The 22356-nt window shown below is 37.8% G+C and overlaps 1 protein-coding gene across 3 annotated transcripts in view; it reads left to right on the forward strand.

The window, feature by feature from the left end:
• LOC123554384 (uncharacterized) overlaps positions 1-22356 on the forward strand; it is an 87718-nt gene that overhangs the window by 33972 nt on the left and 31390 nt on the right. For 2 of the 3 annotated variants that reach the window (XM_053524020.1, XM_053524019.1), the window contains exon 8: positions 8189-8296. In XM_053524020.1, the coding sequence (XP_053379995.1) occupies positions 8189-8296 (108 nt within the window). Of the gene's footprint in view, positions 1-2111; positions 2205-8188; positions 8297-22356 lie in introns of all 3 variants that reach the window. The other variant, XR_008367195.1, reaches the window with a different exon arrangement.

Here is a 22356-nt window from a genome sequence, read left to right on the forward strand (position 1 = left end):
CATATTTAAGAGATTAGAACTTATAACCTCTGTTTTAGACGTTATTATGGTCTTTCATATTGCACTAGGCTGAGTTAAATGATTAAACCAATATCAAGGTTATGAGTTCAACAATGAAAATGTCTGACCAATATAGAAGTTCCAAGTTCTGTCATAAGATGAATATTCATTACAGTCTTTTTTTCCACAATAGAAATTATTTTGTTGTAATTTCAGTCTGCAGTCCATAAATGTGCCAGTTTATGGTAAATAGAAATGCTTCTTTTTATGCCCCTGAAGGGAGGCATATTAGTTTTCAACTGTCTGTCTGTTTGTTTGTTTGTTCGTGACATTAACTTTTTGCATGAAGGCACTTTTCTCGCGAACCACTGCACCCAGGACCTCTAGACTTCACATGCTGATAATACTTATTGAGTACACAACCCATATTGACTTTGTGGTCACCAGGTCATGGTCACCAGGTTAAAGGTCAAGGTGCTGCTGGGGCATTTGTCACCATTAGTGACAGCTCTTTGTGCACCCCCATGAGTGGTGGGGGCATATAGATTTGGTCTTGTCCGTGCATCCGTGCATCCGTCCGTCTGTCCGTCCGTCCGTCCGCAATTTCGTGTCCGGTCCATAACTCTGTCATCCATGAAGGGATTTTAATATTACTTGGCACAAATGTTCCCCATGATGAGACGACGTGTCATGCGCAAAACCTGGACCCCTAGCTCAAAGGTCAAGGTCACAATTGGAGGTCAAAGGTCAACAGGGCTTTTTTCCTGTCCGGTCCACAAATCTCCCATCCTTGAAGGGATTTTAGTATTACTTGACACAAATGTTCCCCATGATGAGATGACGTGTCATGCGCAAATCCCGGACCCCTAGCTCAAAGGTCAAGGTCACAATTGGAGATCAAAGGTCAACAGGGCTTTTTTCCTGTCCGGTCCATAACTCTCCCATCCATGAAGAGATTTTAATATTACATGGCACAAATGTTCCCCATGAGGAGACGACGTGTCATGCGCAAAACCTGGACCCCTAGCTTAAAGGTCAAGGTCACAATTGGAGGTCAAAGGTCAACAAGGCTTTTTTCCTGTCCGGTCCATAACTCTCCCATCCATGAAGGGATTTTAATATTACTTGGCACAAATGTACCTCATAATAAGACCATGTGTCATGCACAACTTTCAGACCCCTAGCTCAAAGGTCAAGGTCACACTTAGCAGTCAAATGTTAACATAGTATGAACAGGGTCTGTTTCGTATCTGGTCCATAACTCATGCAAAGCAGGATTTAGATATCAGTTGGCACAAATATTCCCCTGGATGAGACAACTTGTCATGCGCAAGAACCAGGTCCCCAGGTCTAAGGTCAAGGTCATATTTAGAGGTCAAAGGTCAAATTCAAGAATGACTTTGTACGGAACATTTCTTCTTCATGCATGGAGGGATTTTGATGTAACTTGGACCAAATGTTCACCACCATGAGACACCCTTGTTTTTAGAATTATGGCCCTTTGTTTTACTATAAATAGATTTTATTGTAACTTTTTTATTACTGGCGGTAGAGAAAAATCGAGACCACTTTTCTGTGGTACAGCATGCATGTTACATCCAATTTTTTGGTGTATTTTGACCTATCTCTACCTGGTAAAGAGTTTCTTATGGACTTATATTATATAGATTTTTTTTTTTTTTTTTTTTTTAAAGATTAATTTCCCTTTGTTGTTACTATAAATAACTTACATGATAACATTTTTATAATCAGCCAAAAAAATTCAATATGAAAACAACTGTGGGTTTTTATATATGCACATTTTAATCCAAGTGTGTTGTTATAACATATTGTATATGTAGTACAATATTGTTTATACATCATTGACAGATATCAGTTTATTATGTTATACTGCAGTAGAGAAAATTAGGTGCCTTCCAGTAGGGGACTTTGTATTGCATGGCAATACTTCATTCACTTGTTTTTCAGGGTTTTTTTTTGTTTAGGAATGTCTGAATATCAGTCATTATAAATATAAATAGAAATTGAATGTTCCATCTTACTGTCAGTATTACTGTAGAATTTCAGTATATAAAGCCAATAATGTTAATTACACTTATTTATTTTAACAGCTTCTGCCTCTGGAAGTTTCTGACACGTGGAACATATTGTAGTCCTGTTCTTTTAAGTTGGACAATCTCTAGCCTGTTTAAGCTCAAAAGGAGGTAGATGTTATTTCTGACAAATTACTCTATAAGGTTCAAAGCTCTACACTCCTGTTCATTTATTTATTTTTTATGCCCCCAAAGGGAGGCATATTAGTTTTCAACTGTCTGTCCGTTCGTTCGTTCGTTCGTTAATCACAACGTTAACTTTTTGCATGAAGGCACTTTACTCACGAACCACTGCACCCAGGACCTCCAAACTTCACATGCTGATAGTACTTATTGAGTATACCACCCCTACTGACCTTGGGGTCACCAGGTCAAAGGTCAAGGTCACAGGGGCCAATGTTAACTTTTTGCATGAAGGCACTTTACTCGCGAACCATTGCACCCAGGACCTTCAAACTTCACATGCTGATAGTACTTATTGAGTACACCACCCTAATGACTTTGGGGTCACCAGGTCAAAGGTCAAGGTCACAGGGGCCAACGTTAACTTTTTGCATGAAGGCACTTTACTCGCGAACCACTGCACCCAGGACCTTCAAACTTCACATGCTGATAGTACTTATTGAGTACACCACCCCTACTGACTTTGGGGTCACCAGGTCAAAGGTCAAGGTCACAGGGGCCAACATTAACTTTTTGCATGAAGGCACTTTACTCGCGATCCACTTCACCCAGGACCTTCAAACTTCACATGCTGATAGACCTTTACGAGTACACCAACCCTACTGACTTTGGGGTCACCAGGTCAAAGGTCAAGGTCACAGGAGCCAACGTTAACTTTTTGCATGAAGGCACTTTACAGGCAAACCACTTCACCCAGGACCTTCAAACTTCACATGCTGATAGTACTTATGGAGTACACCACCCCTACTGACTCTGGGGTCACCAGGTCAAAGGTCACAGGGGCCAACATTAACTTTTTGCATGAAGGCACTTTACTCGCGAACCACTGCACCCAGGACCTTCAAACTGTACATGCTGATAGTACTTTATGAGTACACCAACCCTACCGACTTTGGGGTCACCAGGTCAAAGGTCAAGGTCACAGGGGCCAACATTAACTTTTTGCATGAAGTCACTTTACATGCGAACCACTGCACCCAGGACCTTCAAACTTCACATGCTGATAGTACTTATTGAGTACACCACTCCTACTGACTTTGGGGTCTTCGTTCGTTCGTTAGTTCGTTCGTTCGTTCGTTACTCACAACGTTAACTTTTTGCATGAAGGCACTTTACTCGTGAACCACTGCACCCAGGACCTTCAAACTTCACCTGCTGATAGTACTTACTGAGTATACCACCCCTACTGACTTTGGGGTCACCAGGTCAAAGGTCAAGGTCACAGGGGCCAACGTTAACTTTTTGCATGAAGGCACTTTACTCGCGAACCATGGCACCCAGGACCTTCAAACTTCACATGCTGATAGTACTTACTGAGTACACCAACAAATCTGTACTAACTAGGCACAAGATCACAGTTACTTGCCCTTGGTTGACCATAATAAGGAAGTGCTTACTCGGAAAATAGTTCCTCTGTTTGATGGTGAATATTGGTGAAAAACTGGATGAAAGACTTGCACTAAAAGGCATAATTTATGAGAGGAGATGTGAAATAATAGTTAGAATTTTGATAGGATTAAATTGTCTGAATATGCAAAACCAGTCACTTGAAGAGGAGAGATTTTGCCTGTTTGCAGCCATCAAAAGACTATTTACCATAGGCGTATGATTTGGGTAAACGTACTGAAAAAAGGAGCTGGTCAACCCATAATTTCTTGTGGCTGGAATTTTTTCTCTTGTATAGTTCTATTCAGGGCAGGTAATTTTTTTTTATTGGAATGCAGACAAAATAGCAATATTGTACAGTGTCTATATAGAACATAATTATAGTAAAAATAACTGTGGTCTTTGGCCAGACTGCCTTATTCCTTTAGGATTTATCCCCTTTGTTGTTACTTTAAATAACTTATATATTTTTATAGTATATATATAGTACAATATTGTTTATGTATCAGTGACAGATATCAGTTCATTATGTTATACAGCAGTAGAGAAAATTAGGTGCATTCCAGTAGGGGAATTTGTATTGCATGGCAATACTTCATTCACTTGTTAGTTCATGTTTTAACTAAGTTTACCCATTTTTTTGTTTCTTAGAGAAATTACCAGAGAAAAATTTACTTGATATTTGTTTCTTTGAAAATACCAGATATATATCACATCGGAGGGATATAGTTTTGGCGTTGTCCGTCCGTCCTTCCGTCCATCTTTCCATCCATCCGTCCGGAGCCATATCTAGGAAATGGTTGGGAATATTTATTTAAAACTTCATATACATGTTCACCACTATGAGTTCTTGCGGCCCGTCAAGTTTCAGTCAGATTGCCCAAGTAACACCAGAGTTATGGCCCTTAGAAGTTTCTAGTGTTAACTATATAGGATACTATAAATATGGCAATTTCTGCATCATAACTTTTGATATATTTCACCTAGAACTATGAAACTTAAACAGAATTTAGATCACCATAATGTGGTTGTGTACACACAATTACGTTTGGATTTATTTGTAAATTTAGAGTTATTGCCCTTTAATTGTATAAAAATCCACATATTTGTACATAACAAACTTACCATTTGGTAGAATTTCATTAAATTTCTTTCATTCTTTTCCATGAACATTTATTGTAAACATGTGAAGTTGTGTACCCACACCTGGTCACCCCCTTACCTTGATCACACCTCCCCCCCCCCCCCCCCCCCCCCCCCCCCCCCAGAAAAAAAAAAAAAAAAAAATTCATTATTTTACATTTTTTTCAGACAAACTTCATAAACATGTTCACCACTATGAGGTTATGGGGCCCATCAAGTTTCAGACAGATTGCCCAAGTAACACCAGAGTTATGGCCCTTAGAAATTTCTAGTGTTAACTATAATATAGGGTACTAATTAGATCTATAGATATGGCAATTTCTGCATCATAACTTTTGATATATTTTACCTTGAACTATGAAACTTTAACAGAATTTAGAGCACTATAATGTGGTTGTGCACACACAATTTTGTACGGATTTCAGAGTTATTGCCCTTTAATTGTCTAAAAATCCACATATTTGTACATAACAAACTTACCATTTGGCAGAATTTCATTAAATTTCTTTCATTCTTTTCTGTGAACATTTATTATAAACATGTGAAGTTACGCACCCACACCTCATCACCTATTTGCCTTGGTCACACTCCCTCCCCATCCCAACCCCCCCCCCCCCCACCCCCCTCCCCCCCAAATTTTTTTTTCATTTATTTTAGATTTTTTTCAAACCTTCCATGATTATTTATCAACATGCAAGTTGTACCATTTCCCCACCTCACTCCTCCATACAGTCATGCCCACCACTGATCATGCATCCTCTGCCCCCCCCCCCCCCACCAAAAAAAAAAAAAAAATCCACATATTTGTACATAACAAACCATTTATTAGAAACATGTGAAGTTGCGCACCTACACCTGGTCACCCACTAGCCTTGGTCACACCCCCTCCCCCTCCCAACCCCACTTCCCCTCAAAAAAAACAAATAATAATTTTTTTTTTTCATTTACCCTTTTTTTTTTTTTTTTTTTTTTTTTTTAATTTTCCATCAATATTTATAATCAACGTGTGAAATTTTGTTTCCTCTCCCGTTCCCCCGCACCCCCTAAAAAAATAAATATATACATATATAATTATATTTCCATTCCTTTTTTTTTTCTTTTTTTTTTTAAATGTTCAAACCTTCAACATGTTAAGTTGTGACTGCACAAACTTTGCCCTCAGCCATGTTCAAGATATCTTACCTGTGTTCTCTTAAGGACATCTGTTCTTTTAAGTTCAAATGTACATGTTAATCAGCAACACCTGGTGCCAAACCACTCAAAGACAATATTTCGTTCCAGTTAAACTTCAAGCTCACATTTCAATTAACTGCATTTAATTTTAAAAGCTAAGCTTATTACAATAAGCATATCCCATTCAAAATAAATTCTTTAGTCAGGATCAAAGTATCATACATTTATTGTGTACTCTTTAATTAAACATTTGTTTTCTGTTAAATTGATTTTGACTAATGAAATTATTTGCTTCTTATTAACATCCTTAACTTTTTGACAGATATATTTTTTTGCCATTCCTCACCACAAACCCTTTCGGCGGGGGATACCAATTCATCGAAATTGCTTGTTTATGATTTGATTTTTACCAAACTGGCACACAACTTGTATCACCACGAGATCTTGGTTCCTTTCTTGAACTGGCCAGATTCCATTATGGGTTCCAGAGTTGTGGCCCCTGAAAGGGCCAGAATTAGCTATTTTGACCTTGTCTGCACAATAGCAGCTTCATTTATGATTTTATTTTAACCAAACTTGCACACAACTTGTATCACCATAAGATCTTGGTTCCTTTCTTGAACTGGCGAGATTCTATTATGGGTTCCAGAGTGATGGCCCCTGAAAGGGCCAAAATTAGCTATTTTGACCTTGTCTGCACAATAGCAGCTTCATTTATGATTTGAATTTAATCAAACTTGCACAAAACATGTGTCACCATAAGATCTCGGTTCCTTTCTTGATCCGACCAGATCCCATAATGGGTTACAGAGTTATGGCCCCTGAAAGGGCCAAAATTAGCTATTTTGACCTTGTCTGCACAATAGCAGCTTCATTTATGATTTGATTTTAACCAAACTTGCACACAACTTGTATCACCACGAGATCTTGCTTCCTTTCTTCAACTGGCCAGATTCCTTCATGGGTTCTAGAGTTATGGCCCCTTAATGGTCCAAAATTGGCTATTTTGGCATTTGCAGCCATATAGAGACTTCATTTATGGTTTTATTTGATACAAACTTCCAAAATATCTTCATCAACAATAAATCTTGGATTCCATGACAAATCAGATCCAATCATAGGTTCCAGAGTTATTTTATATCTGATTACCTCCCCTGATTGTAATCAAAATGGATTTATATCAGTAAGTACTTATAGGACTTATTTGAAATTTCATTATTATTATTAGTTGGACTGAGACAATCAGGGTAGATAACTATGGACTGATTTTATGTCAGATTACCTCCCTTTATTTCAAATTAAAATGGGTATATCTCCATAGCTAATGAAGATACTGATCTGAAATTTCATTTATGTCAACAGATTTATTTGGCAGATCCTTCTTTTGTTCACTTACAATATTTTTTTTTAATTACTTCCCTTTTACGTTACTATCAATAGCTTATTTTTAGTAACTTTTTTATTATTGGCCGTAGGGAAAAACCGAGACCACTTTTCTGTGGTACAACATGGATGGTACCTCCAATTTTTAGGTGTATTTTGACATATCTATACCTTGTAAGAATTTTTTATTCTTTTTGGTCAAATTTTTCCCCATTGTTGTTCCTGTCCTTTGGGCTTTGATATTTTTTCTGAGGACCTTCTTGTCCTCAAGTGCAGTGATAACAGGTGAGCGATATAGGGCCATCATGGCCCTCTTGTTTAAGTTTTTTCATTACACAAGACCAGACAAAATGTACTTGACCTAGAATCATCATAAAACATTAGAGGATTGTTTTATAGCCTGTGAAATGTTCTCTTTAGGATTTTACTCAGCTAGGCTAGAGTTATATTGCAAACATCCTAAACATTATTTAACCTGAGTCATAAAACCATGTTACAGTGGCAGGAGTGGGGGCACCTGTGTCCTATGGACACACATCTAGTTTAAGTACTCATTTTATTCAAATCAGTCAAGCAGAAAATCAAGCACTCAAAACTCTTCTGTTCGCCAAATTTCTTAGTATATCCTGAAGTTTTGAAAATAAACTGTTACTAGTGTATAAAATTCTACATTGTAGATAAAAATTGTCAAATTAAAACATGCAGAACTGCCTTTATCTACTCTTTAATCAGATAATCAAATCACTGCACTTGTGTAAAGTTCACAAGTTTGATTTATTATATGATTTAATGATTTTGTCTGTGATCTAACTTACTGTCATTTACAGAGTTTACCACTGCTGCCATTTCTACAGTTCTATGCTGAGTTCAGTGAGAGGCAGAACTACAGAAACTATAGACTTCTCCTGGATGAGTTTAAAGAATCTGTGTTTCAGGTAATACATTGTTGCAATAGTATTTATTACTACTGTTACCCTTACCATGCGCTAGACATGATTGATTCTGCCTTTGCAACCAGTGTAGATCATGATCAGCTTGCACATCCTTGCAGTCTGATCAAAATATGCACTGTTCGCAAATCATGATCTGCACTGTTCACTGTACAGCCAGTATCCTTTTGGTAAGCACCCCTTTTAACAGTTAATGGTACTGTCCAAATCGGAAGATGGACAAGTTCATTTAAGCAATTTAGCAAGGTTAGGGTTAAAACATTTCAATTGGTCTAAACACAGTCACGTTTAATGATAAAAGGCCGTATTGACTCATGGGTTGAGCCAAAGGCATGTATTGACCTCCAGATGTGATGTCATGACATTCTGATGTCATAACAATATAATGTCATACACAATGTACTGAAAAAAAAGACCAGCCACTGTAAATGTTTGCATTTAAAAATTGCCTTTAAGTATGTTCAATATGAGGATTTATTTACCTCACTATAATTATAAAGTAAAATCTGTGTTAAGTATTCATCCAAAGGGCAAACATTCTACAGAGGCAGAGATATTTTCTTGCCAGTTAGGTAAAGTTCTTAATCAAAAAACCTTTACAGAGCAAGAACCTGTTTACAGCAAACATGTTTTAGCCATCCTTGTGGTATTTCTTGTATGGAGAATGCACTGTATATTATACTGTCAAACCTATATAGAGCTGCCAGTCAAGAGAGTAATACTTACTGGCTGCTCAAGGCAAGTTGAAATTAGAACAAAGTAATGATGTTCCGATTGTCGCCAATGTTCGATTAATCATCGCCAAAGTTTCCAAGTCGGCAACATCGATTCTGACCATGAGGCATCGATTCTAGTCACTGATTTTGTTAAAAAAATTAAAATCCCGCTTTCAGGACTTTTTCAGATACTTCTCGCTGTTTAGCTTAAATACTTTTGCTCTTATAATCTTTGGGTTAATATTTCAAAATATCTGCTCTTTAAATTGGAGAACACTGTCAGAGCAGCTGTCACGATCGTAACAATAATAAAACTTTTGTTGCTCTGGCAGTAAAACATCAGACGCCTTGAAATATTTTGGGCTCTGCATGAAGCCTGAATGCCGGGTGTTGGCTCCTTTTAAAGAAAACTTTGATATTACTAGAGCTGTTTGCAAAATATGCTTTAAAGCATACATTAACGAAGGTACCCCACGCACTTTTTATGCCCCCGAAGGGAGGCATATAGTTTTTGAACCGTCTGTCGGTCCGTCGGTCTGTTGGTCTGTCAGTCTGTCCGCAATTTTCGTGTTAGTCCATATCTTTGTCATCGATGGATGGATTTTCAAATAACTTGGCATGAATGTGTACCACAGTAAGACGACGTGTCGCGCGCAAGACCCAGGTCCGTAGCTCAAAGGTCAAGGTCACACTTAGACATTAAAGGATAGTGCATTGATGGGCGTGTCTGGTCCATATCTTTGTCATCGATGGATGGATTTTCAAATAACTTGGCATGAATGTGTACCACAGTAAGACGACGTGTCGCGCGCAAGACCCAGTCCGTAGCTCAAAGGTCAAGGTCACACTTAGACATTAAACGATAGTGGATTGATGGGCGTGTCCGGTCCATATCTTTGTCATCGATGGATGGATTTTCAATTAACTTGGCATGAATGTGTACCACAGTAAGACGACGTGTCGCGCGCAAGACCCAGGTCCGTAGCCTAAAGGTCAAGGTCACACTTAGACATTAATGGATAGTGCATTGATGGGCGTGTCCGGTCCATATCTTTGTCATCGATGGATGGATTTTCAAATAACTTGGCATGAATGTGTACCACAGTAAGACGACGTGTCGCGCGCAAGACCCAGGTCTGTAGCTCAAAGGTCAAGGTCACACTTAGACGTTAAAGGTCATTTTTCATGATAGTGCATTGATGGGCGTGTCCAGTCCATATCTTTGTCATTCATGCATGGATTTTAAAATAACTACGCATGAATGTGTGACACAGTAAGACGACGTGTCGCGTGCAAGTCCCAGCTCCATAGGTCAAAGGTCCTAAACTCTAACATCGGCCATAACTATTCATTCAAAGTGCCATCGGGGGCATGTGTCATCCTATGGAGACAGCTCTTGTTTTCTAATTGGAAATAATTTTCAGATTTTATTTGACAAGCTTTTATTATTCCTTCAATACAAAATAGTGGATTTACTTAAAAAAGATGATAAACTCATTTCAGACCTGCCAGCAATGTCCCCAGCATATATTCCATGTCAAATTTGGCAGTGCATCTAGCATGACTTGAATCCCAGGCCTTGAGTGATAGAGAAAAGATGAATTCTATAGTCTGTCCCACCTAATTTTGGACCTCAACTTTGGGCTGATATGAAGAAATGAAACTGGATCAAAGATCATAAAACATGTTTTTGTGAATAAAAAAAAAAGTCACCCTCGAGAATTTCAAGGATTTTTGCAACAATCGTGCGTTCCCGTGCGGCTAAATTTCAGTTTCTCTATGGGAATTTGCTGTTGTTTATTTCTGGCCGCCATTGCCAAATATTCTCTATTTTGGAGATTTTCAGGAATTTTCATGTGTTATTCCTTGGGAACGTTTCACACTTATTATATTAGTTACACTTACAGGCCTCGATCTTAACCTACTTTTGCTGGTAGCCAGCAGGGCTACCAATTTGTGAAATCAAGTAGCCCGACCAGGTTTCTGGTAGTCCCGTTTTGGAAAAGAGAAAAATATATTACAGTCTTCACCTTAATTTTTTTCAGCAATTGTCCTTTCGGGCAAGTAAGTTAAGAAAACCATTTGCCAGAAAACATTTTTAATTGTCCGAAATCATTTTGTTTATAAATATGATGTATTTTAGTTTATGCTTGATTCAACATTCAGTTATTTAAATGGTAGGCAACAAACCTACCCACACTATCCATGGGCAGGCTAAGCCAACGTAAGTGGATAACCATGTTACAATATTCAAGTAACTAGCAGACAGAAATTATGGGAGAAAACTGTAGAAAAAAAGTAAGACCTATACCAGTATCTAGTTATATGCTAGGCGTGGGGTTCAAATTTGCACTACCCTTCTAAAACTTACTTTTTTAGCCAGGGCCTTTAAAATATAGTGTAGCTGTTCAAATTTAACTGCAATAATGGATCAGCCTGGTTAGCCCCCCAGCCCCACTGCCCCCAACCACCCAAAAAATGTTGTGTTTCTGGTGGCATGTCCAAAAAAAAGTAGGGTCGGTAGGTCGATATTTGTTATCCCCCGACGAAAGTCGGAGGGATATAGTTTTGGCGTTGTCTGTCCGTCCGTCCTTCCGTCCGTCTTTCCGTCCGTCCTTCCGTCTTTCCGTCCGTCCGTCTGGAGCCATATCTAGGAAATGGTTGGGAATATTTATTTAAAACTTCATATACATGTTCACCACAATGAGTTCTTGCGGCCCGTCAAGTTTCAGTCAGATTGCCCAAGTAACACCAGAGTTATGGCCCTTAGAAGTTTCTAGTGTTAACTATATAGGGTACTATAAATATTTAGATCACCATAATGTGGTTGTGTACACACAATTTCATTTGGATTTATTTGTAAATTAAGAGTTATTGCCCTTTAATTGTATAAAAATCCACATATTTGTACATAACAAACTTACCATTTGGTAGAATTTCATTAAATTTCTTTCATTCTTTTCCATGAACATTTATTGTAAACATGTGAAGTTGTGTACCCACACCTGGTCACCCCCTTAGCTTGATCACCCCCCCCCCCCCCCCCCCCCCCCCCCCCCCCCCCAAAAAAAAAAAAAAAAAAAAATCATTCCTTATTTTAGATTTTTTCCAAACAAACTTCATATACATGTTCACCACTATGAGGTTATGGGGCCCATCAAGTTTCAGACAGATTGCCCAAGTAACACCAGAGTTATGACCCTTAGAAGTTTCTAGTGTTAACTATGTAGGGTACTATAGATCTATAGATATGCCAATTTCTGCATCATAACTTTTGATATATTTGACCTAGAACTATGAAACTTAAACAGAATTTAGAGCACTATAATGTGGTTGTGCACAGACAATTTTGTACGGATTTCTTTTTGTAACTTCAGAGTTATTGCCCTTTAATTGTCTAAAAATCCACATATTTGTACATAACAAACTTACCATTTGGCAGAATTTCATTAAATTTCTTTCATTCTTTTCTTACATTTATTATAAACATGTGAAGTTGCGCATCCACACCTGGTCACCCACTTGCCTTGGTCACACCCCCTTCCCCTCCCAACCCCCCTCCCCACCCCCCTCCCAAAAAAATTTTTTTTTTCATTTCTTATTTTAGATTTTTTTCAAACCTTCCAAGTTGTACCATTCCCCCACCTCACTTCTTAACCCAGTCATGCCCACCACTGATCATGCATCCTCTGCCTCCCCCCCCCCCTCCAACTTCACCCTTTTACCTTTTTTTTTTTTTTTCATTTTTAATTTTCAATCAATATTTATAATCAACATGTGAAATTTTATTTCCTCTCCCGTTCCCCTGCACCCCCACCCCCTAAAAAAATAAATAAATATATACATATTTCTATATATAGATATATATATTTCCATTCCTTTTTTTTTTTTTTTTTTAAATGTTCTAACCTTCAACATGTTAAGTTGTGACTGCACAAACCTTGCCCTCAGCCATGTTCAAGATATCTTACCTGTGTTCTCTTAAGGACATCTGATCTTTTAAGTTCAAATGTACATGTAAAACAGCAACACTGGTGCCAAACCACTCAAAGACAATATTTCATTCCAGTTAGGCCAGAGTTTTTTAATAACTTGGGTTACGGGAGATTTTCCAGAAATGAGCATAAGGAGGAGGGAATAAAAATAAAAATAAAGTAGGAAAATGTTAGCATCGGGAAAAAAAAAAAAAATAAAATGAAAAAAAGACACAAAAAATTTTATTTTGTAAAATGTGCCACTGGGTTAAAAAAAATTGTTGTTTCAGGCAAATGTAGATTCACAACACAGTCTAGATAAATCAGACAAGTTATTTTCCCAATTTGAAGCATTTTATTCCCACTTTCTTTATTAAAGCCTCCATGTTGTATGTTATAATATTATGTTGTAGAAACTATTAATACTTGAAATTTTTTGCATGTTGCTTGCCTGCTTTAAACATATATATAGCTTGCTAATAAATAGAGACTAAACAAGCCTGGCATTGTATTCTGTTTCTGGTGTTGGTGTGATTATATATAGTGTAGTGTAGTATTGTTGTCACATCCTATGCATATTGTGTTTCTGACCTTTTAACCCTTAGCACGCTAAGTTTCTAAAATGGACAGGTCCATCATTCAATTTGGGCAATACCATTTATCATTCGAAGGGGTGTTCACTCAAAATGTACTGACTGAATAGCGAACAGTGCAGACCATGATCAGTCTGCACGGATGTGCAGGATGATCTAGGTCTGCTCTGGTCGCAAAGGCAAAACTAATCGGTTGTACCATTGTAAGGGTTAAGGAAGAAGGAAATAACTTTTCACTTTTTTCTTTTATGATTTCTCCATTTTTCATTTATGCTCCGACATGGGCCATTTTTCATTATACATGCCAGACAGTCCCAAGCCTGTTTAGTGTGAGGGGTCTCTTAAAAGTTACTGAACTCCATATCTGGCTACAACTTTGAAAGTAATTTGAGGTAGACATTAAGATTTAAATTGCGAATTTTAAAAACAATCAGCAAAGGTACTACGTTCAAACTAACTTACATATTTTCACTTTGTACAGTTACCTTCAATACCATCATCATCATAATCATTACTATCATCACCATACTAATTGGTTCAGAACAGTGCATAAAGTAATAGAATTTAGAGAAAAGGACCACTAGATTGATTAGAAAACATCTTATTTAACAAAAAATATTTTATTGTTTTTTAAATTTATAGCAACAGTCAGCATTTTATTAAAATCTCCAGACTTACTGTTGTTCAGCTACAAAACGAAAATCCACTTAAAAAAATCTGAAGTACATTTTACTTGGAGTAGAATTATGTCAAATTAGGTCATTCACCTTGCAATACCCAGCCAGTTAACTTTTATCCCACATCAAAGAAAATCAATAAAGGAAAATTTTGCCACACTCCTTTTGATGTCAGCTGCCATGTGCTGGTCGAAATGTCAAAGATATCAGTTTTTAATAGGTCAGGGGACAAATTGAATGTTTTTTTTTTCTTCTAAAAATACTGTAAAAGGATTTATCATAGATGAAAATCCAAAGTAAGTAGCAAATTTATTACCGGTCGGAAAAAATGTATTAATTTAAACTGGATGTGAAATGTCATTTGCTAAAATATAGTTACCGGTACTTGCTGACGCTTTTGTGCTGAAATTATCGATATATTTTCCACAATTTAGTTACTTTGTCTTCCGACTTAGGAGCTTGTTTCACCAATTTAATCCAAGCCTTTTGTTGTCCGCAATTAACGCCTTCTAAACATGTCAGCTGATCTGGATAACAGTTTATATTTACGGACGTTCTCTATCAGACACGATACTTTCACACTGTCACACACTTCAAACTCTGCCGGCAATTAGTTACGGGGCGGAGCTAGTCATGTCATTCTAGTAAAGTTACGTCACGGTGTCCTTTGAGAATATCGGAAGTCCATTGCACCAGCTGTGATATTTATTGTAGGTTAATAGACACTGTTTTATTTTCCACCACGGAAAGTAGATGCAAGCGTCGGGGAAAATAAAAATAAAATCGCAATTTTGAATTTTATTTTTATTTGGATTTTGGAGAATTAGGACCCGGCGCTCCCGTAACCCAAGTTATTAAAAAACTGTGGCCTTAAACTTCAAGCTCATATTTCAATTAACTGCATTTAATTTTAAAAGCTAAGCTTATTACAGTAAGCATATCCCAATCAAAATAAATTCTTTAGTCAGGATCAAAGTATCATACATTTATTATGTACTCTTTAATTAAACGTTTGTTTTCTGTTAAATTGATTTTGACTAATGAAATTATTTGCTTCTTATTAACATCCTTAACTTTTTGCCGGATATATCTTTTTGCCATTCCTCACCACAAACCCTTTCGGCGGGGGATACCAATTCATCGAATTTGCTTGTTTTTTTTTTTTTATTTTTGCATTATGATCAAGTAAATGTAGCCTATTATCACAGTCCGGGGCGACGTGGACACAATAATCATCATCAACCCACCCGTGTTTAAAGCGAAAACTAGAATGTGTCTGTAGGACACAGGGTGTGCCCCCCACTGGTACATTTGTCACAAATAAGGGGCAATAATTCAAATGTTTGCAGTCTTAATGGGGTAAAGCCTCAACAAACATTTTATGCAAAGGATTCATTACTTTTGAGCTATGAGCATCACAAACAAAAATCCACTATTTTGGCTATTTCAAGGGCCATAACTCTGTAATAAGAGCTAAGATTCTCAAGAAGAATGCCAAGTGTGCAAGGTCACATCACGATAAAGACTCCAGCAAGGTTTCCTGAATTTACATCTAATACTTTTTGAGCTAGGCACATAATTAGGTGAAAAAGTGCATTTTTTTTACTATTTCAGGGGCCATAACTATAAAAAAGGGGGTGGAGCCAGCCAAAAAATTAGAGGTGTGGAAGTTTATATCATGATAAAGACTTATGCAAGTTTTCAACCATTTATATTAAATTCTTTTTGAGCTAGGTGTGTCACAAGGTGAAAATGTACATTTTTGACTATTTCAGGGGCCATAACTCTAAAAATAGGGGGTGGACCCAAATAAAAAATAGGAGGTGCGCAAGTTCATATCATGATTAAGACTCGTGCAAGGTTTCATGAATCTATATCAAATACTTTTTGAGCTAGGCATGTCACAAGGTGAAAATGTGCATTTTTGACTATTTCAGGGGTCATAACTCTGAAAGTAGGGGGCGGAGCCAGATGAAAAATAGGAGGTGCGCAAGCTCATATCATGATTAAGACTCATGCAAGGTTTCATGAAACTATATCAAATATTTTTTGAGCTAGGCATGTCACAAAGTGAAAATGTGCATTTTTGACTATTTCAGGGGCCATAACTCTGAAAACAGGGGGTGGAGCCAGATGAAAAATAGGAGGTGCGCAAGTTCATATCATGATTAAGACTCATGCGAGGTTTCATGAATCTATATCAAATACTTTTTGAGCTAGGCGTGTCACAAGGTAAAAATGTGAATTTTTGACTATTTCAGGGGCCATAACTCTGAAAATAGGGGGTGGAGCCAGATGAAAAATAGGAGGTGCGCAAGTTCATATCATGATTAAGACTCATGCAAGGTTTCATGAATCTATATCAAATATTTTTTGAGCTAGGCATGTCACAAGGTGAAAATGTGCATTTTTGACTATTTCAGGGGCTATAACTCTGAAAATAGGCGGTGGAGCCAGATGAAAAATAGGAGGTGCGCAAGTTCATATCATGATTAAGACTCATGCAAGGTTTCATGAATCCATATCAAATACTTTTTGAGCTAGGCGTGTCACAAGGTGAAAATGTGAATTTTTGACTATTTCAGGGGCCATAACTCTGAAAATAGGGGGTGGAGCCAGATGAAAAATAGGAGGTGCACAAGTTCAAATCATGATTAAGACTCGTGCAAGGTTTCATGAATCTATATCAAATACTTTTTGAGCTAGGCATGTCACAAGGTAAAAATGTGCATTTTTGACTATTTCAGGGACCATAACTCTGAAAATAGGGGGAGGAGCCAGACGAAAAATAGGAGGTGCGCAAGTTCATATCATGATAAAGACTCATGCAAGGTTTCATCAATTTATATCATATACTTTTCGAGCTAGGCGCGTCACGAACTTCGGACGCATGCACGCACGGACAGACGGACGGACGCACGGATGCACGGACAAGACCAAATCTATATGCCCCCACCACTCATGGGGGAGCACAAAAAAACATTAACAATTATCGGTAATTATTCTGTTGATAAACAAGTAATTGACCCTGTTTTCATCATCAATTAAAACCCCCTCAAAGAGCTAAAAGAAGTGTGTCGGTATCATGGCATCTAAAGTGGAGATCAAAGGGGTTTAGTTACCCGAGATTGTCATGGCATTACGTCATCTTTTCGCGCCATGTGACACATCACTGTCTAATCGTACGGCCTCGGTTCTTTAAATTGCTGAGAAGAAATCAGTAAAAAAGTATCTTCTTTATTTTTTTTTAAAAGCGAATGCGCAATATCCCGTATAAACTGACAGGTAAATGTGTCAAACGATAATAGTAGATATCCTACCTCTGTGACCTATTTGCCCTCAAGGAATTTACATTATTGTTTGAAAAGAATATCTGACAGTGTCGAGTCAAAAAAGACATGTACAAAGATTCATTTACTTATTAAACTTCCGATGTATTTAAATTGCTGCCGCTTTTTCGTAATTAAGATTTTTATGTCTCCCCCTGGAGACATATTGTTTTTACCCTGTCCTTCCGTACGTCCGTCCGTACGTCACACTTCATTTCCGAGCAATAACTGGAGAACCATTTGACCTAGAACCTTCAAACTTCATAGGGTTGTAGGGCTGCTGGAGTAGACGACCCCTATTGTTTTTGGGGTCACTCCGTCAAAGGTCAAGGTCACAGGGGCCTGAACATTGAAAACCATTTCCGATCAATAACTAGAGAACCACTTGACCCAGAATGTTGAAACTTCATAGGATGATTGGTCACGAAGAGTAGATGACCCCTTTTGATTTTGGGGTCACTCTGTCAAAGGTCAAGGTCACAGGGGCCTGAACATTGAAAACCATTTCCGATCAATAACTAGAGAACCACTTGACCCAGAATGTTGAAACTTCATAGGATGATTGGTCATGAAGAGTAGATGACCCCTATTGATTTTGGGGTCACTCTGTCAAAGGTCAAGGTCACAGGGGCCTGAACATTGAAAACCATTTCCGATCAATAACTAGAGAACCACTTGACCCAGAATGTTGAAACTTCATAGGATGATTGGTCATGAAAAGTAGATGACCCCTATTGATTTTGGGGTCACTCCGTCAAAGGTCAAGGTCACAGGGGCCTGAACATTGAAAACCATTTCCGATCAATAACTAGAGAACCACTTGACCCAGAATGTTGAAACTTCATAGGATGATTGGTCATGAAGAGTAGATGACCCCTATTGATTTTGGGTCACTCGTCAAAGGTCAAGGTCACAGGGGCCTGAACATTGAAAACCATTTCCGATCAATAACTAGAGAACCACTTGACCCAGAATGTTGAAACTTCATAGGATGATTGGTCATGAAGAGTAGATGACCCCTATTGATTTTGGGGTCACTCCATCAAAGGTCAAGGTCACAGGGGCCTGAACATTGAAAACCATTTCCGGTCAGTAACTTGAGAACCACTTGACCCAGAATGTTGAAACTTAATAGGATGATTGGTCATGCAGAGTAGATGACCCCTAACGATTTTGGGGGTCACTCTTTGAAAGGTCAAGGTCACAGGGGCCTGAACATTGAAAACCATTTCCGGTCAGTAACTTGAGAACCACTTGACCCAGAATGATGAAACTTCATAGGATGATTGATTATGCAGAGTAGATGACCCCTAACGATTTTAGGGTCACTCTGTAAAAGGTCAAGGCCACAGGGGCCTGAACATGGAAAACCATTTCCAATCAATAACTTGAGAACCTCTCGACCCAGAATGTTGAAACTTCATAGGATGATTGTTCATGCAAAGTAAATGACCCCTGTTGTTTTTGGGGTCACTCAGTTAAAGGTCAAGGTCACAGGGGCCTGAACATTGATAACCAGTTCCGATCAATAACTTGAGAACCACTTGACCCAGAATGTTGAAACTTCATAGGATGATTGAACATGCAAAGTAGATGACCCCTATTGATTTTGGGGTCAGTCTATTAAAGGTCAAGGTCACAGTGGCCTGTTCATGTAAGATCATTTTTTGGAAATAACTTGAGAACCACTTGACCTACAATGTTGAAACTTAATAGGATGATTGGACATGCAGAGTAGATGACCCCTATTTATTTTGAGGTCACTTGATCAAAGGTCAAGGTCACAGGAGCCTGAACAGTGACTTGAAAACCACTAGGCCAAGAGTGTTGAAATTTAGCGGGATGACTGGACATGCCAAGTAGATGATCCCTATTGCAGCCAACCATCAGTGTCTCTTTGACTTTCGCTCCTGACCCCTATTGACTTCTTGCCTATAGGACTTTGCATTTGGGGAGACATGCGCTTTTTTACAAAAGCATTTTCTAGTTTAATTCTGTTTTTTGTACTTTCTTGTCAAAAGTCTGAATTTTATGACCATAGTAAGTATTATTTATTTACTTTTAGAAATAAATAAATAATTAAGATCGCGCTGTTTGAAATTTTACAAATAATTGTATGAAACTTCGATCGTTTTTATAGAATTTTGCCTACATTTCTGTCGACATCTTATTAAAATCGTTATAGAATTCAAACTGTATTATTTCTAAAGCGGTGCTGAAAATTTGAAGCGATTATATTAAAAAATGAATGCACTACAAGCGTTTTTTGTGTACGTGTCGATAAACATTTAAGTAACGGCGATACGATAGGTCGCACGTGCTTGTGGAATGGAAAATTACTGGAATGACGTTTTAATATCTTTACGATTCGCGGGTGAATTCCAGTCAATCCAGGTAATTTTTAGGGATGTAATTTCTGAATTTTGTAAAGTTACTTTATATATTGCAAATCTGAAGTCATCAATTCATGCATAAATATACGAAAGCTAGTATTTAGGATGTACATTTCAGATTCATGAAGTTCTTTTTGTAATTATTGTGAAAATTAAGGGATTTAAATTTCGGAAAAATGGCCGACCGGTGTTATGCGGACCGAAAATATCGTTGTCATCAGATAAATCGGTGAAATTTCACGCTTTTATTATTAACATGTTTGAAAACTTAGTAGCCTTGGGCTACCAGGCTACCGTCAAGATCGAGGCCTGACTTAGCTATTTTTTCTCCTGTAACAAACAGAATGGGTTTGAAATAGAATACAATTTAGTATATACAAACAAAATTTTGAAAAATGTGAGAATGAAAAATAGAAAAAAGAGCTTTCTTTGTACGAAAGAATCCTGCCATTAAGTATTCAGTTATAAAATCCTTTAATCATAATTCCATTTATTCCTAAATCCTTCAAAACGATGTCCAATTCAATGCACAATTTTCAAAGTCAGAAGTTTTACACAGAAAATCCATCATCCGAAAATTGATCCAGTCAATCTGCGGCAGTGTTTCGAAGAATTTCAGGCAAATAACTGAACTATGCATTTGAAACAATATCTTTAATCACAGTACTTTTCAAATGCACAATCCAGGAAGAACCTGTACGTTACAAGGTCGTCAACTGCTTCATCCTTCTTAGAATATAACCTTCTAAGTTCTACACATTGAACAAGCTCGCCATGACACAATAACTTTTCAAACGCTAAGTGTAATTATGTCATACAATATATGACGTCACTAAATATCTCGAGCGATCAAGTGCATAGGCCGCACGATATGTCGGCTCTCTTACGCATAACTACCCCAACGACAATTAAGTAAATATTGAATCTTACTAAGTCCCGAATTTAAATAGGGTAAAGTAAATTAGATCTAGTCAACTGTGCCAGTCTGACTACGTGGATAAAATTTTAAGTCAAAGGCGGGAATGGTTCAGTTTACTTTAAGTTTGAGCCCAGACCTAAAGCTTAGAAAAAAAGTTAATTTGTTTCCTTTATAAAATATCGGTATAGCTTATTTAAACGAAAAAGTGTAAAAAGGGATTTTGCTCACCGACAAAAACAAACAACCTTCACATTACCGGTTACGGAAGGTGCTTTATATTTTTAAATTAGAAATTTTGACTTCTTTACTGATTGTTAGTTAGGCCTAAAATATCCGAAATTATTAAGGGCAGTCGGAGATCATCAAATGATGTACATTGGCTCACATTCAATTCATGTTTACACCGAATCACGCAATACAATTGGACAGATAAATTTCACACAGAAAATTCAAGAATGATAGGTCTGCAAAATGTTCCATATAAATAGTTGTATCTCACAAAAATTATGCTTTTTGAAAAATATAAACATTTATCGTATGTACAGATCAATTCAAACTTTAGTTTCAAAGATTTTTGAAATTTCATAATTATTTTAAACAGCACGCGTAGTCACATTGAGGATGTCTTATAAATAAAGCGACAGTGAGATTTATATGCCTTTAAATTAGAATTTGAACCAGTTTTGGAGTGTATTTCAATTGGCCCCCATTAAGGTACCTTCTCGGTTTTGTGGTTGAGGCTGCTTACTTCGAATCACTTGCCCCGAAACGCCGGTGACTTGAAACATCCCTTAGTGTAGAATTATTTCATGCAAAGAAACAATCCAGCCGGCTTTCCCACTTAGGTTCTCGTCCGTGATAAAATAATGCCCAGTGTTATTCCACCATCAAAAGCTGGAAAGTCGCCATTATGACCTAAATTATGTCAGTGTGACATAAAACCAAGCGTGCTCGTGACCCCCCCCCCCCCCCCACCCCCCACACACACACATACACACTCCCTCCAGTTGGCTGAAAATTACCCTATACTCATATTACTCATCAAAGATGCACCCTACTATTTTGGCAAAAGAATATTTTTCCTCAAACTTAAGACCCAGAAACGCACCAGAGACCACTATTTCATACCTGTATTTCAAAATTTTCCAGGAGAGAGCCCCCTGACCCCCATCAAGAGAGGAGTAACCCCTCAATTACCTTAAATATTAGACCAAACATTGCACCAGAAGCAACCATTTATGCCTGTATTTCAAAGATTTCCAGGGGAGAGCCCAAAGACCCCCCCCCTTAAATGAGGAGAGCGCACCCACCAATAAATGCACAAGAGGACACCATTTCATCCCCCACCTCCTCCACACACACCTAACATGGGCATCCCCTCCAATACCTCGCTTTGCACCTATATACATGTATTTTTGTAATGAAATGGGTAGACGTATTTTAT

Source organism: Mercenaria mercenaria, chromosome 15 (genome assembly GCF_021730395.1).
Source record: "Mercenaria mercenaria strain notata chromosome 15, MADL_Memer_1, whole genome shotgun sequence".
NCBI classification, from domain to species: domain Eukaryota; kingdom Metazoa; phylum Mollusca; class Bivalvia; order Venerida; family Veneridae; genus Mercenaria; species Mercenaria mercenaria.